This window comes from Mastomys coucha, unplaced genomic scaffold, assembly GCF_008632895.1.
Source record: "Mastomys coucha isolate ucsf_1 unplaced genomic scaffold, UCSF_Mcou_1 pScaffold9, whole genome shotgun sequence".
NCBI classification, from domain to species: domain Eukaryota; kingdom Metazoa; phylum Chordata; class Mammalia; order Rodentia; family Muridae; genus Mastomys; species Mastomys coucha.
This window is the reverse complement of record NW_022196915.1, coordinates 36,496,797-36,510,162: the sequence shown is the minus strand read 5'-3', so window position 1 is coordinate 36,510,162 and position 13,366 is coordinate 36,496,797. Positions and strand designations below refer to the sequence as shown.

The 13,366-nt window shown below is 39.0% G+C and overlaps 1 protein-coding gene across 1 annotated transcript in view; it reads left to right on the top strand.

Annotated features, from left to right (window-relative positions):
• The first annotated feature begins 6 nt into the window (after positions 1–6).
• Armh4 (armadillo like helical domain containing 4) overlaps positions 7–13,366 on the top strand; it is a 99,005-nt gene continuing 85,645 nt past the window's right edge. Inside the window, exons 1-3 of the mRNA XM_031361496.1 lie at positions 7–105; positions 2,782–3,030; positions 5,150–5,341. Of these exons, the coding sequence (XP_031217356.1) occupies positions 2,796–3,030; positions 5,150–5,341 (427 nt within the window). The 5' untranslated portion in view covers positions 7–105; positions 2,782–2,795. The remainder of the gene's footprint in view (positions 106–2,781; positions 3,031–5,149; positions 5,342–13,366) is intronic.

The following is a 13,366-nucleotide window of genomic DNA, read 5'->3' as shown; positions in this document are numbered from 1 at the left end:
GAGCGTCCACCCAGGGGGACAGGACCCAGCTCTCCTCAGAGACTGCAGTGTCTGCCTCTCAGTATGAGTTTCTGCCACAGCAGGCAGCAGGAGATGTGTTAAAAGGTAAGATAGAAACCTAAAAAATTAAAATAATAAAACATCCCCAAGCTTTGTTTAATTTGAAAACTTTTAATTTGGATTTTTTTTAAATTTTATTTATATTTGAAATTTTTTGAAAGGGCATCTTAAAAAGTTTCTTTGAATTCACAGTGAAACTTACTGCCTTTGCCCCTAACTGCTAGGACTGCTGGTATGTGTCCTGTTGCCTGAATGGTTTTATTTTTTTTTTCTTGTTTACTTTAACATTGAGACAGGATCTCACTGTATGTCCTGGTTTGCCTTGAACTTAAATGTTGTCCAGTTGACCTGAAACTTACAACTATCCTCCTGCCTCTGTTTGCTGCCGTGTTTGGCTTCTTTTTTTTTTTTTTTTTTTTTTTTTTAGTTTGTTTGTTCGTTTGTTTTTGCTTTTTAAAATAATTTATTTAGTTTTATTTTATGTTCATTGGTGTTTTGCCTCCATGCATGTCTGAGTGAAGTGTTGGATCTCCTTGAAGGAGAGTTACAGACAGTTGTGAGATGCCATGTGGATACTGGGAGTTGAACCTAGGTCCTCTGTAAGAGCAGCTAGTGCTCTTAATAACCGAGCCAGCTCTTTAAACCCTGGTTTTGCCTGTTAATGGTGCCTTAAAAATAGTTCCTCACATTTTAATCAAAGACAGAAGTATTCAAATAAATCATATATTTTCCATAAAATATTCATACTCTGTTCATAAGTCAAGGTCCTCCACTTTGGACTTGTCTTAGTCAGGGTTTTTATTCCTGCACAAACATGACCGAGAAGCAAGTTGGGGAGGAAAGAGTTTATTCAGGTCACTTCCACATTGCTGTTGATCACCAAAGGAAGTCAGGAATGGAACTCAAGCAGATCAGGAAGCAGGAGCTGATGCAGAGGCCATGGAGAGATGTTCCTTACTGGCTTGCCTCTCCTGGCTTGCTCAGCCTGCTCTCTTATAGAACCCAAGACCTCCAGCCCAGAGATGGCACCAACCACAAGGGGCCCTACCCCTTTGATCACTAATTGAGAAAATGCCCCGCAGCTGGGTCTCATGGAGGCACTTCCCCAACTAAGCTCCCTTTTCTGTGATAACTCCAGCCTGTGTCAAGTTGACACAAAAACAGCCAGTACAGTATTGAAGTGGTAATTGGTTAGTCCGCTCTAAACTCCCCAGCAGGTATGCATACCTCCTCGACACCCACCCAAATGCTTTGTATTCATGAATGAAAGGCACACACACGAAGCCTTATTTTTAGTATGCCCCAAGCAGCTCAGTAGCTGGGCCACATCCAATCCTTCCCACTGCTAACACACTCTTCCCTCTGATATTCCTGAATTATTACTTACTAAAACTTATTTTCCATCCTGCTGCCACAGACCCTGGCCTGCAGCCCCTTGGCCTGGCCACAACCCCAGACTCTTACATCTTGGCAATGTCTCTGTCCCTCTCCTACACTCCTCAGGCAGGGACCTTCTCCCTGGCAATGGTAATCTCCTCTCCCTCCCATTCCTTGCCCTGGACCCTCAAAGTCCTACTTTGGTGTCCTTGCCCAGCCACTGACCACTGGTAACTTTATTTACTAATTATAACCAGCTGGAGGCACACACAGGCGTATGAATTCTTGTGTAATTTGGGAAGTCAATTAAGTTAAGAAATAAACCAATTCACAATGGACTGTTTTGCAAGACCCACTCCTCCTTGGGACATGTACCAATATGTAAAGATGCTTTTAGTTGCTTTGCTTGAAACTTGCTGACATCTCCTGGGTAGGGACCAGGGATGCTTTAGAACACTGTCCATCTGCTAGACAGCTCCCAGAAGCATTAATCTCAACCAATATATCAATAGCATGGTAGCTAATGTAGTTTAATATTTTTCAAAATTTTTGTCATGAAAATATATAAAAACCTGTGAATATATGAAATAAACAGCTATATTTTAAATAGTTTAATAACAATATTTGATACTTATATGGACATCATTGAGAATTATGTGCACAGTTTTTTATATTTCTCACCAAAAATAATTAAGTAAATACTTATCTAGTGATACTAACCACTTTGGTTCTCTGACCTTATAAACCCAGAACTAAATTGTCCAGAAATAATATGGAAAGAGACTAAAAATCATCCGTAGACTTCATTCCTTTAACACATGTGGGAGTGTCAATTAAGAGCACACTCCACACCTGTTTATCTTGTCTGTCCATCCCAGAAACTAGGTGAACACTGGTTGGTAATTGCAATTATTATTATTTTTAATGCCAGCTTTCTTTCCCCCTTTTAGGTATGCAAATGAGAACATTAATATGCAAAAAACCCTTCTGAAAGATTTTAGTGTGACTTAGTTATGTATACTTTACTTCTTAACAGACTGATTCTGTTATTATTCAAATATGTCTGAGAAGCTTGGGAGTCACCTTCCTATTTTGTTTCAGTTTTATTCTAGGTTTTTTTGTTTGTTTATTGTTTTTGCATAAACTTCATTATTTCTGGCTTAGATTGCTCCACAATTCCCTCAGCAGCAATAGTAACATTGTTTACTCGTCTTTGACTCCCAAGTTCTTTTTGTTGTTCTCGTCTCTGAAAGAGCCGGCTGCCCCTTTTCAGTTTATAACTTTCAGTTTATAATTTAATATATAGGAATTTGGTCTACTTTAAAATGTTTCCCTCCTTTTCAGACATCACCCAAGAGATGACAATGGCCACTCAAGAAACAGAGGCCACATTGCCTGTGGTGACACAAGAGCATATGGCTACCATCGAGGTTCCCAGAGGCAGTGGGGAGCCTGAAGAGAGCTTGCCATCCACCTCTCCTGTGTCTGCTGAAGTGGGTGATGCTGAACTGTCCAGAAGATGGGAGTCTCTGGCCACTCCAGCCTCCACCACTGTTGGCCCTTTGTCTCTCCAACTTACCTCTTCCATGGAAGGTCAGTAGGGGAATGTAGGTTCAGTGTTTGAGGGAGGAGTGTGGATCTTTACTGTTAACTGTTGGAATGAGAGAGACAGCTGGTCCTTTCACCAGCACACACATGTTCCCTACCTGGAAAGATGGTCAGCTCTCTTTGTAGAAATGTGTTATAGCATCAACAGATGAAGGAGACTCCTCTCCTGGTTCCCAAGTCTAAGCTTCCTGAGGGCTCCCGCCTATGAGCCAGGGTGGGTAAATGTAAAAATAGCAAGGACCTCAGTTTAAAGCCACCTTTGTCCCTGTCTAAGACTTCTGAACGTTTGTAAACCTTTATTCATTTCCAGTAATATCTACTTATCTCTGTAATATAAATATACATATTTGTATTAAATTACATTATAATACATATCTTATATATTTATTTTTACAATATATATAAAGAAATAGAGAATAATATGCATATATTTATTCATTTCTCTATTTTTCATTAGCCAAATAAGGATTTTTATGTATTCACTGAGATACTTGTACCAATATTATTAGTAATTTTTAGCCCAGCCCCCTAATCCTTCTAAAACAAAACAAAACAACACAAAACTCAACTCTGGAGTCTTGATCATAAACTTTATGAACTCTGACGACACTGGCTTTCAGTGGTAATTTGCTCTCTCCTGGTAACCAGCATTATCAATTATCTTTTCATAATTTCCTGCAGTACACACTACCTCCTGGCCCCCTTTTTCTCCTCCTGGTTTCTTGTATCTGAAGTCACTACTACAAGAATACATTTAAAGAGAAATCCTATATTACAGATGAAATTTTTGGAACTTAGCATTTTCATTTATTTTTCTAGCAGCCAAATAACTTGTAGTTTATTTGTTCTGACCATTAATTATATCATACTCCATTATGAAAACACATGCCATTATTCATCCGTTCTTCATCCATGTTCCTACGGACTGCATTTGGGCCATTTCTGGGTTTAAGTACTGTGAATACTGCTATTATGAACACTCTTCTGCATGTACATCAGGCATGTAAAGGAATTTCTCCTAGGGAGTGAGTTGCTGGCCATAGGATGTATAAGTGTTTGACATTAAGAGCCAATGTCTCCTTTTTCATAGTGATTGTTGCTCCAATTTATATACCCATAAGACATATAATGGGACTCCATAGCTGTGTATTATAGGAAATATATATTTCCTCTGACTTCACAAGCAAAGAGATTCTGATTCATAATGACGGCAACTGGTGAAATCTGTCTGGGGAGATTCTGGTAATTTAAACTACTAGTGTAGATTCTTTAGATGTGGGAAGCTTGGGGGTTTGTTTGGGTGCCTTGAAATGGAGTCTACTTAAGTTCTAGGCAGAGACTCTTCCACATGACTTTGTGAAGCATATTTGGTCTATCCAAAGTATTCCCTAGGATTTAATTTAAAACATTTTTATTCAATTGTCTGCCTTTGGAACCCCGTACAAAATTCTGTACCATCCATTATATCATCAATAAAATAAGTGGGAGATTAAAATTTAAGGCAAAATTATGATTTGAGGCATTGTCTTTTCAGAATGATGAAATGTTTTCTGTGTGTAGCTAGGTTGGGTGAGAAGGAGAGATGAGTTCAAGTTATAATTAAACACAGAATTTACTGTGCTTCTGGTTTCTTGCCTTTCACAGCTAATGTTAACATTTTCTGTGTTGACTATTGTACTGGCTAGTTTTGTGTGTCAACTTGACACAGGCTGGAGTTATCACAGAGAAGGGAGCTTAGTTGGGGAAGTGCCTCCATGAGATCCAGCTGTGGGGCATTTTCTCAATTAGTGATCAAGGGGGTAGGGCCCCTTGTGGTTGGTGCCATCTCTGGGCTGGAGGTCTTGGGTTCTATAAGAGAGCAGGCTGAGCAAGCCAGGAGAGGCAAGCCAGTAAGGAACATCTCTCCATGGCCTCTGCATCAGCTCCTGCTTTCTGACCTGCTTGAGTTCCAGTCCTGACTTCCTTTGTGATAAACAGCAATGTGGAAGTATGCCAAATAAACCCTTTCCTCTCCAACTTGCTTCTTGGTCATGATGTTTGTGCAGGAATAGAAACCCTAAGACAACTATCTTATGGGTCAATCCCTGTCTCTTGTGTTTGGCAGATCTCATGGACACAATCACTGGGTCAAATGAAGAATTCATACCAATTTTGGGATCTCCAGTGGCACCCCCTGCAATGACTGTGGAAGCTCCCACAATTTCTCCAGCATTCCCTTCTGAGGGAAGAACTAGTCCGTCCATCAGCCGCCCAAATACAGCTGCCTCCTATGGCCTGGAACAACTCGAATCTGAAGGTATCCTTGCCTCTGCCCATATATTCAAGAAACAATTAAGTTCATGTGAGTGGAAGTCCCCGGGTAAACTGGCCTAGGAAAGTGTACTCTGCCACTGATTTTCCATGGCCTGTGAACTAAGAATGGTTTCTACATTTTCAAATTGCTGAACAGGCATGCAAGTGCAATATTTTGGACATGTACTAGTTATGTAAACTCCAAGTGTCAGTGTTCATGAGTAAAGCTGTCTTGCAGTCCAGGTACATACCTCATTTGCATAGGGATGATGGCTGCTTTGGGGACATAGCTCAAAACTGAGACATGGTGATAAAGACTAAATGTCCTGAACAGCCCAGAGTATTTATAATATTGTCCTTTAAAGAACATGTTAACATTCCCTAGCATGCAAATACACATGTGTATGCATGTAGGTAGTTATGTGGGTATGTATGGATGTGTGTGATCATCTACAGCAGCTGAACATTAGACTGAACTAGGAGAGCTTCCAATGAATCCCAATATATTACACACACACACACACACACACACACACACACACACACACACACAATGATGTGTGACCTTAACTGCAGGTAAACATTGGACTCAGACTCCTTCTGAAGAGCTTTTTGCTAAAACTATCTACCTGAGGTCTCTCCCTGTGATTCCAGTTAAATTTACATGGGCAGAATATGGGATTAATGTTCAAAGAGAGTCTCTTAGTTGGTTTCATTATGCAGACTCAATGAAAAGAATAGATGTAAATGGAGAAGCTTCAGATTTTTAACTGTTTTTTTTTTCTTTTATGAAACTTTAAATGTATACTGTGTTTTTATAGCATCACTGTAGGTGCTGGGTTATTCTCTCAGTAACGTCTTTGAGTTACTGTGTAGATATAGACAGTCTCTTTATTCCTTAAGGCTGAGAAATCCGTGCCAAATTGTATTGTCTAAGGCATTGGATTTGGCCATGAAAAGCATCAGCGAAGCATAGCTGCACATCAGCAATCAGTAAGAAAGTAGATAGGGCCCCTGGTCATGTGACTCCATGAGTCAGCACCCTGAAAGGTGAGGAGTGTCACATTGTGGATGCAAATGACTGAATCTAGTTATGCTAACCCAGGCCACAGGGAAGCTCCTAGGCAGTTCGCCATGTCCTAGGAGAGAGGACAGAGGATATTCTGGGATCCTATGTTTTCTCTACTGCAGGGAAGAGGTTCAGCTGGGTATATAGGAGATGGTTTTCCTCCCAAAGATTCATTTTATCTTTTAAGATCCCCTGGGTCATAGGAAGTTTTCATGGGTGCTGGAAATCAAACTTAGATCCTCTGCAGACCCAATACATACTCCTAACCACTGAGCCATCTCTCCAACATGTCTTATAGCCTTCTAGAGTGGCATTTATAATCTGTTCACTAAGAAACATAACATAGGAAGAGTGGCTTGGAGAATTTCACAGAGGAATGCTGAGTTAAGAAACAGACCAATACGTCCCAGAGGTTATCATCCCTCTCACGTCACATGAAGACAGATGTCACGTGGCTTTGAGCCCAATGTTTTCAGTTCTCTGAATGCCACCTGTAAAAAATCAGGTTTCCTTAAATTGACTTGAAATACAGATGGCAGATCTACTTGGCAGGACTCATTAAATGAATGGAAAAATGTATTTGTGACTAGTCTATACTTGTAAAACTGTAGTAATTTTCTAAATTTAGTAGACGATGACAGTTGTGTTGAAATATGTGAGAATTTTTCTGATGTGCCTAAAGATATCCTGGGGTTTGAGATCTTTTCTTCCACACAATTTAGTTTTAGCTTCTTCTTCTTCTTCTTTCTGCAGAATATATTTTGTCAGGTTTTGAACTGAATTATGCTTCTTGCCAAGGTTTCTGAAAGACCTTTTTGGTTAAAAATCATTCTTCCTGTTGCTTTGCTGCACTTAAGATAAGGTCTAGAATTAGATTAGCACAGAACTTTTCCTAAAGACCAAGGAGCAGGATTTATCTTTAATTACTATGTATTAAAAATGCCACAAGTTTATTCTGGCATTTAAATCTTGGAAAGCTAAAAAGCCACATGTATTTAAATAGATGAATCTACCAAACTACTGGATATATTAGGGGCCTCCATTTTCAACCTGTGTTTCTCTGCCTTGCCTAGGAATATAAACATAGTATGAGATGTTACCTAGGGAAGCATTTTAATTTTACCACAGAATTACAACCAGAACAAAATTATTTTTACCAAAACAATTTATTAGTTGTGGTACTTTTTCTTTAATTGCCTTCTAAGGTTGCTTTGTTTTTGAGACTGGGTATTACTATGTAATTTACACTGGTCTGTATCATTCATTACTATAGAATGAGTTTGAGGCCAGTCCTGGACACATCAGACCCTGTCAAACACACAAAAATATGTGTTTATTTGTTTATAGACTTAATCTTTAATGGCATAAGAACGGTTTTCAACCTGTAGGTTTTACGACCTCTTTAGAGAGGAGTTGAATGACCCATCCACAGGGGTCATCTAAGACCATCAAAAACCACAGAGATACCTTACCTTATTATTCATAACCATAGCAAAATTACAGTTATGAGGTAGCAAGGAAAATATTGTTAAGGTTGGGGTCACTACAGCATGAGAAACTATTAAAGGGCCATAGCATTTGGAAGTTTGAGAACCACCACAAGTAGAGGACATCTATTTACTTTACACAATTTAAAATTGTGTGTTTTGTTTACTTCTGAGAAGATGCAAATTAATCTATGCTGAAAACCTACAATAATACTGTATGGAGTAGGACTCTGCTTGAATACCTCAACACGTAGAAACTGAAGATGTAGCTCAGTGGTGAGGTGTTTGCCTAGTATGTGCAAGTCCCTGAGTTCAATCCCAAGTACTGCACAAAGAAAAAGAAAAAAGGAAAAGGAAAAGGAAAAGGAAAAAGTCAATATTCAGAAGATTGCAGTGACTGTGTCTGCCTGCTACTATGTTTAACTGAGAGATCTGAAATCAAAACCTGAGATAGTTCAGGTTTTGTGAATACCCTTCTTTTATTCTCTTATCTCTTTTGTTAAATGTCTGAAAATGGGGGAAATTGTACATACCAACAGAGACAGGAAGATGGAGAGAGAGGGTTTTCCTGGGATGCTGAAAGAAATGAAGCTGAATTCTTATTAGGATTGGTTATGTTTCAAGAATGTATGAGCATAGTGCTGAGACCATGCCTCATTCCAGACAATTACCATTTTCTCATTGTTTCAAATGCCCCATTGCATACAGTTTTTTAATTGATTAATAAACAAGAATTCTGTGATAAATTCAGAAATAATAGAACTGTAGTTTGACTTGCTGGGGGATTTTTTATGTGTATTTTATTTTAATAATTTTAAATTGTTTATACAACATAATCATGGAGAAGCATAAGATTCTCTCGACATATGGTATAAAAATTTCAGGAGAAAGTACGATTTTTATTTTATGTTGTGTTGTGTTGTGTTGTGTTGTTTTGTTTGAGACAACTTTTCACTTTGTGTTTCTGGCTAGTCTGGAATTCTGTATGTAGACCAGGCTTGCTTTGAACTCACAGAAATCTAATAGCTTCTGCTTCTCACAAGTCGGGACAGAAAGTTGTGTTTGGAAAAGATGTCTTTATTTGGGCAACTGAGATAATATTTTTGGCAATATGGTGGTCTTCTTGCAGTTGACACTAAAGTAAAAAAGACTTGCCTTTTCTTATTGGTTAATAAGGAAGGAAATTGGAGGTGCCCTTAGAGACTTTAAAGAACAGCTTCTTAGATACTGTTTTTGAAAGCTCCTCTGAGGATACTCCAGCGCTTTTTTGATTTAAAATATTTCTTTATGCGGATTTTTTTGCATGCATGCATGTATGGATACTATATGGATGCCTAGTGCTCACAAAGGCCAGAGGGGCACTGGATCCAAGACACTGAGTTACTCATAGTTGTGAGCTTCCATACAGATGTTGGGAATTGACCCAGGTCCCCTGCATAATCAGCAAATGTTCTTAACCTCTGAGTCAACTCTCTAGCCTTCTATGCATTGTTTGTAAGGGTCTCCTGTGACAGATTTTGAAAAACAGATTGCCAGATATTTCAGTTATTGATTGCCTCTTAATGTGGGTCTTTTTATTGTCTTGCCCTGAAGTCATCATGCATTATCAGGCTCCTGTGACAAGCCTCTTCCGAGCATATGTCAACTCTTTTGTGTAGAAGAGCCAATCCCTTAGCACTCCGAATAAGTACCATAGTCAGTGGTATTTCAAAAGTGCTTTAAATTAAAATTATGGTACACTGCTATAAAGTATTCACACATTTTGCCACACACACATACATATGCACAGGCGTGCACATAATAACTGACATTCATTCTAACATTTTGACATCTTTTTTCTTACCATTGGGAATAATTTATCAGTATACCCAAACAATAGAGTTGATGCCCTCCATTGGACTGTGGTGTGTGTGTGTGTGTGTGTGTGTACAATATGTGTGCAACCATGTACACATGCATGTGTATGTATGTTCATGTCTACTTTTCCTGCCCAGCCCAGTACTGCTTGGCATGCTCACTTGTAGTCATCCAAAAACATCCTCTTTAAGGATGAAGACAGGGTTTTGTTTTGTTTGTATTCAGCAGGCTAACACTTATTTACTCATGTGACTATGAATGCATTTGGAAAGTATTTGGCAACTCAGGGAATACCACAAAATCTTAGGGCCAGATTTAACAGAGCACAGGTTTAGTAGAAGACATATGATAGATTTGTAAATTACACAATGCAGAGTGAAAAGTGAAAGTATTTTAAAAATGAACAGAGATTCAAGGTCAGGAGGAAACTACCTCTGGACTACAGAGATATGGAACGACATATATGCTCATCTTTCTGTGTATTTGGACTTACATACATACATTTAGGTATCATTATGTTGCTGCTAACAGAAAAAAAGAGATGTGACAAATCCTCAAATGTGGGGAAATGTTAAATAGATGTGAAGAGATACTATATGTATAACACTAATGATAAATTACCTTATGAACATTTGTACCAAGCAAAATTTTCTAATTTGATAGTGGTGAGATGAAATAATTTTTAAGATTAGTTTATTTTTAGCTGGGTGTGGTAGCATATACCTTAATCTCAGCTCTTAAAAGGCAGAGTGAGGCAAGTTGAACTCTATGAGTTTGAGGCTAGCCTGGTCATCAGTGAGTTTTAGACCAGCCAGACTTACAAAATGAGACTCTGTTTTATAGAGATAGAGATAGAGAGATAGAGATAGAGATAGAGATAGAGATAGAGATAGAGATAGAGATAGAGACAGAGATAGAGATAGAGATAGAGACAGAGACAGAGAGACAGAGAGACAGAGATAGAGAGACAGAGATAGAGATATAGAGAGATAGAGATAGAGGCAGAGACAGAGAGACAAAGACAGAAACACAGAGATAGAGACAGAGAGATAGAGATAGATAGAGAGAGAGACAGAGAGATACAGAAACAGATACAGATATAGATAGATAGAGATATCAGATGTGACAGAATAGGCAATACAGAAGAGCCAGCCATGTCCTCAGTCTCAGTCCAACAAATCTTTTATTTATTAGAAGCTGTACTCTGTTTCTCTCAAGAGGGATGTTCGAGTATCAAGGTTTTGTTCTGAATGACTGATCTAGGCTCCTGCACCATAGAGTGTCTCTGTGGAAGGTGGTTCATGCACAGATTCCTAAGTGTCATGAGTTTCCTGCAGTTGAAGAAAACATGTGTCTTGGAAGTATATAATATCTTGCAAAAATTTCAAAGGTATTTTCAAAACGCTATTAGCAAGTATTAACCCTAAATAATAAAGGGATTCTTTATGATATCATACATAGGTAGCTAAAGTATCTTAGATATTTGCAGAGAAGGCATTTTTATTTTCTTTTAAAAATATTTTAAACTTACATTATTATGTGCGTTTGTTTTGTGTGACTGTGTGTACAGGAAGGTTGGAGGACATTCTGTAGAGTGTGTTTCTGTGTGTGTTTATGCATATATATATTCCTTTACTGAATACAAATGATTATGTAGCTGGATGTAAGGGTAAGACCCACCCCTGGCAACCTGGCCGACTGTATTCATCACCTTGATGCTGCTTGGGCGTCATACCACTGCTGCCTAGTCCATTATCACTTTTTATTTCTTTAAGGCTAGCTCTTACTCTGTAGCTCCACCTACAGCCCTGGAACTTACTATATAACTGGGGCTTGCACTGAAAATGTGGCAGTCCTCCTGTGTCAGCCTGCCAAGCACTGAGATTATAGGCATGAGCCACCACTCTTGGGTCATATTACCTCTTAATGTTTAAATTTATACATGACCCTCAAAGAAAAGATCAGGAAAAAATGTATCTATGTAAATACTCCCGTACGTTTTTAAAACATCACATTTGGAAACATTCAATTTGTTCTGATTTTGGTAGGTTCTGTCTCTGCTTTCTAGAATCTCCTTCTGCAGCCAAACTACCTTTCTACACTGCTGATAATTTCAGATAAAAGTATCCCATAAAATATACCCTACTCGAATGCTATTTTTTAAAAAACCTCTAGGATTTCAGCATGATAAGCTAATTGAAGCCAAGTAGTGACCTTCATCTCCCATATACAGACCGACTTTCAACTTTCAAGATTGAAGGACATACCCTCAACTCTGGAAAGCAGCAGTTTAATGACACCTATGATTAACTCATCAATCATGTTAACTTCCAGCCTTCAGAGAGGTAGTCCTATGCCCAACAGAAGCCTGCTCTAGTCTTATCACTGTTGCTGTGATGAAACACTCAGAACCTAAGGCAGTTAGGGAAGGAAGGGCTTATTTTAGCAACAGATTTCATCTTCTAACTAAATGCAACGAGGGCAGGAACTTAAGGCTGGAACCTGAGGGCAGGCCTGCTTGCTTTTGCCATAGCATAACCTCTAACCAGGAACTCACAGCCAAGGAAGAGAAGCAGAGACTGCGGAGGAGTGCTGTTTGATGGCTCTATCTATAAAAATGGGACATTGATGTTTCTCCTCTTGGTTTGTGAGGAGGACATGTGATCTTGCATATAAAAGTTCTTAGTGTACACATACACATAATGTAACTCAGTTTTACTATTGATGACTTCATCTCCAAACATGTATTACTGGGCCTCATTTATTACAGTAAAATATATTTTCTCTATGTTGTTATTGTCAGGGTGACAGGTAGATGACATGACAATAGCAAAGTACAAGGTGGGAGGACACAGGAAATGGCAGTGTGTTGCCGGGAAATCACACCACTTCTGATGTAGACTGATGCTGTACTTGTCAGGGGGAAGAGCTGAGCTTGGGGGGTAGCAGATCTAAGAAAAACCCAGCCTTTTCATGGCACGTGGAACATTCTGAATTGTGTGTTAGAAGGTTTTCTGTTTTAATTAATTATTTCATTTTTGGAGTCATAATCCTACAATGTAGCCCAGGTTGGACTCACATTCATGATCCTTCTGCCTCAATTTCCTGAGTGCTGGGATTATAGGTGACCCCAGGCCTGGCCTCGGATTTATTTTAATAGTATGCGCATTCCAAATGCATCCACTCTCCTAGACAGTGACAGTCAGCTTATGATGTCTTAACTGACACCATTGCATTTGCTTAGGCAGGGTCAGCTCTCCCTAGTTGTGTGGACAATGGCCTGTCAGTGTCAGGTGCTGTGTAAAATGATGACTAAGTTCTCATCTTTATATTGATCACTGGGTTTGCCTTTTCTTGCTGTTTGTGTGACTATGTGAGTCTACTGCTTCTTTGGACTCCAACTTGAACATTTAAAACGGTGTCAAGGAGGTGATGGTTTCCAATCACATTCTTTAATAAATTCCTTGGGTATCGTGGAGGTCACTAAGAAGTCTCACAGCATTTCACATCCCAGAGGAATCCATACTGACACTTGCACTCAGTTAGGGCATAGAAGCTCAATATTCTTAAGTAATTCTTTAAGTTGTATTGGAAAAGACATGAAAAGAGGACATGG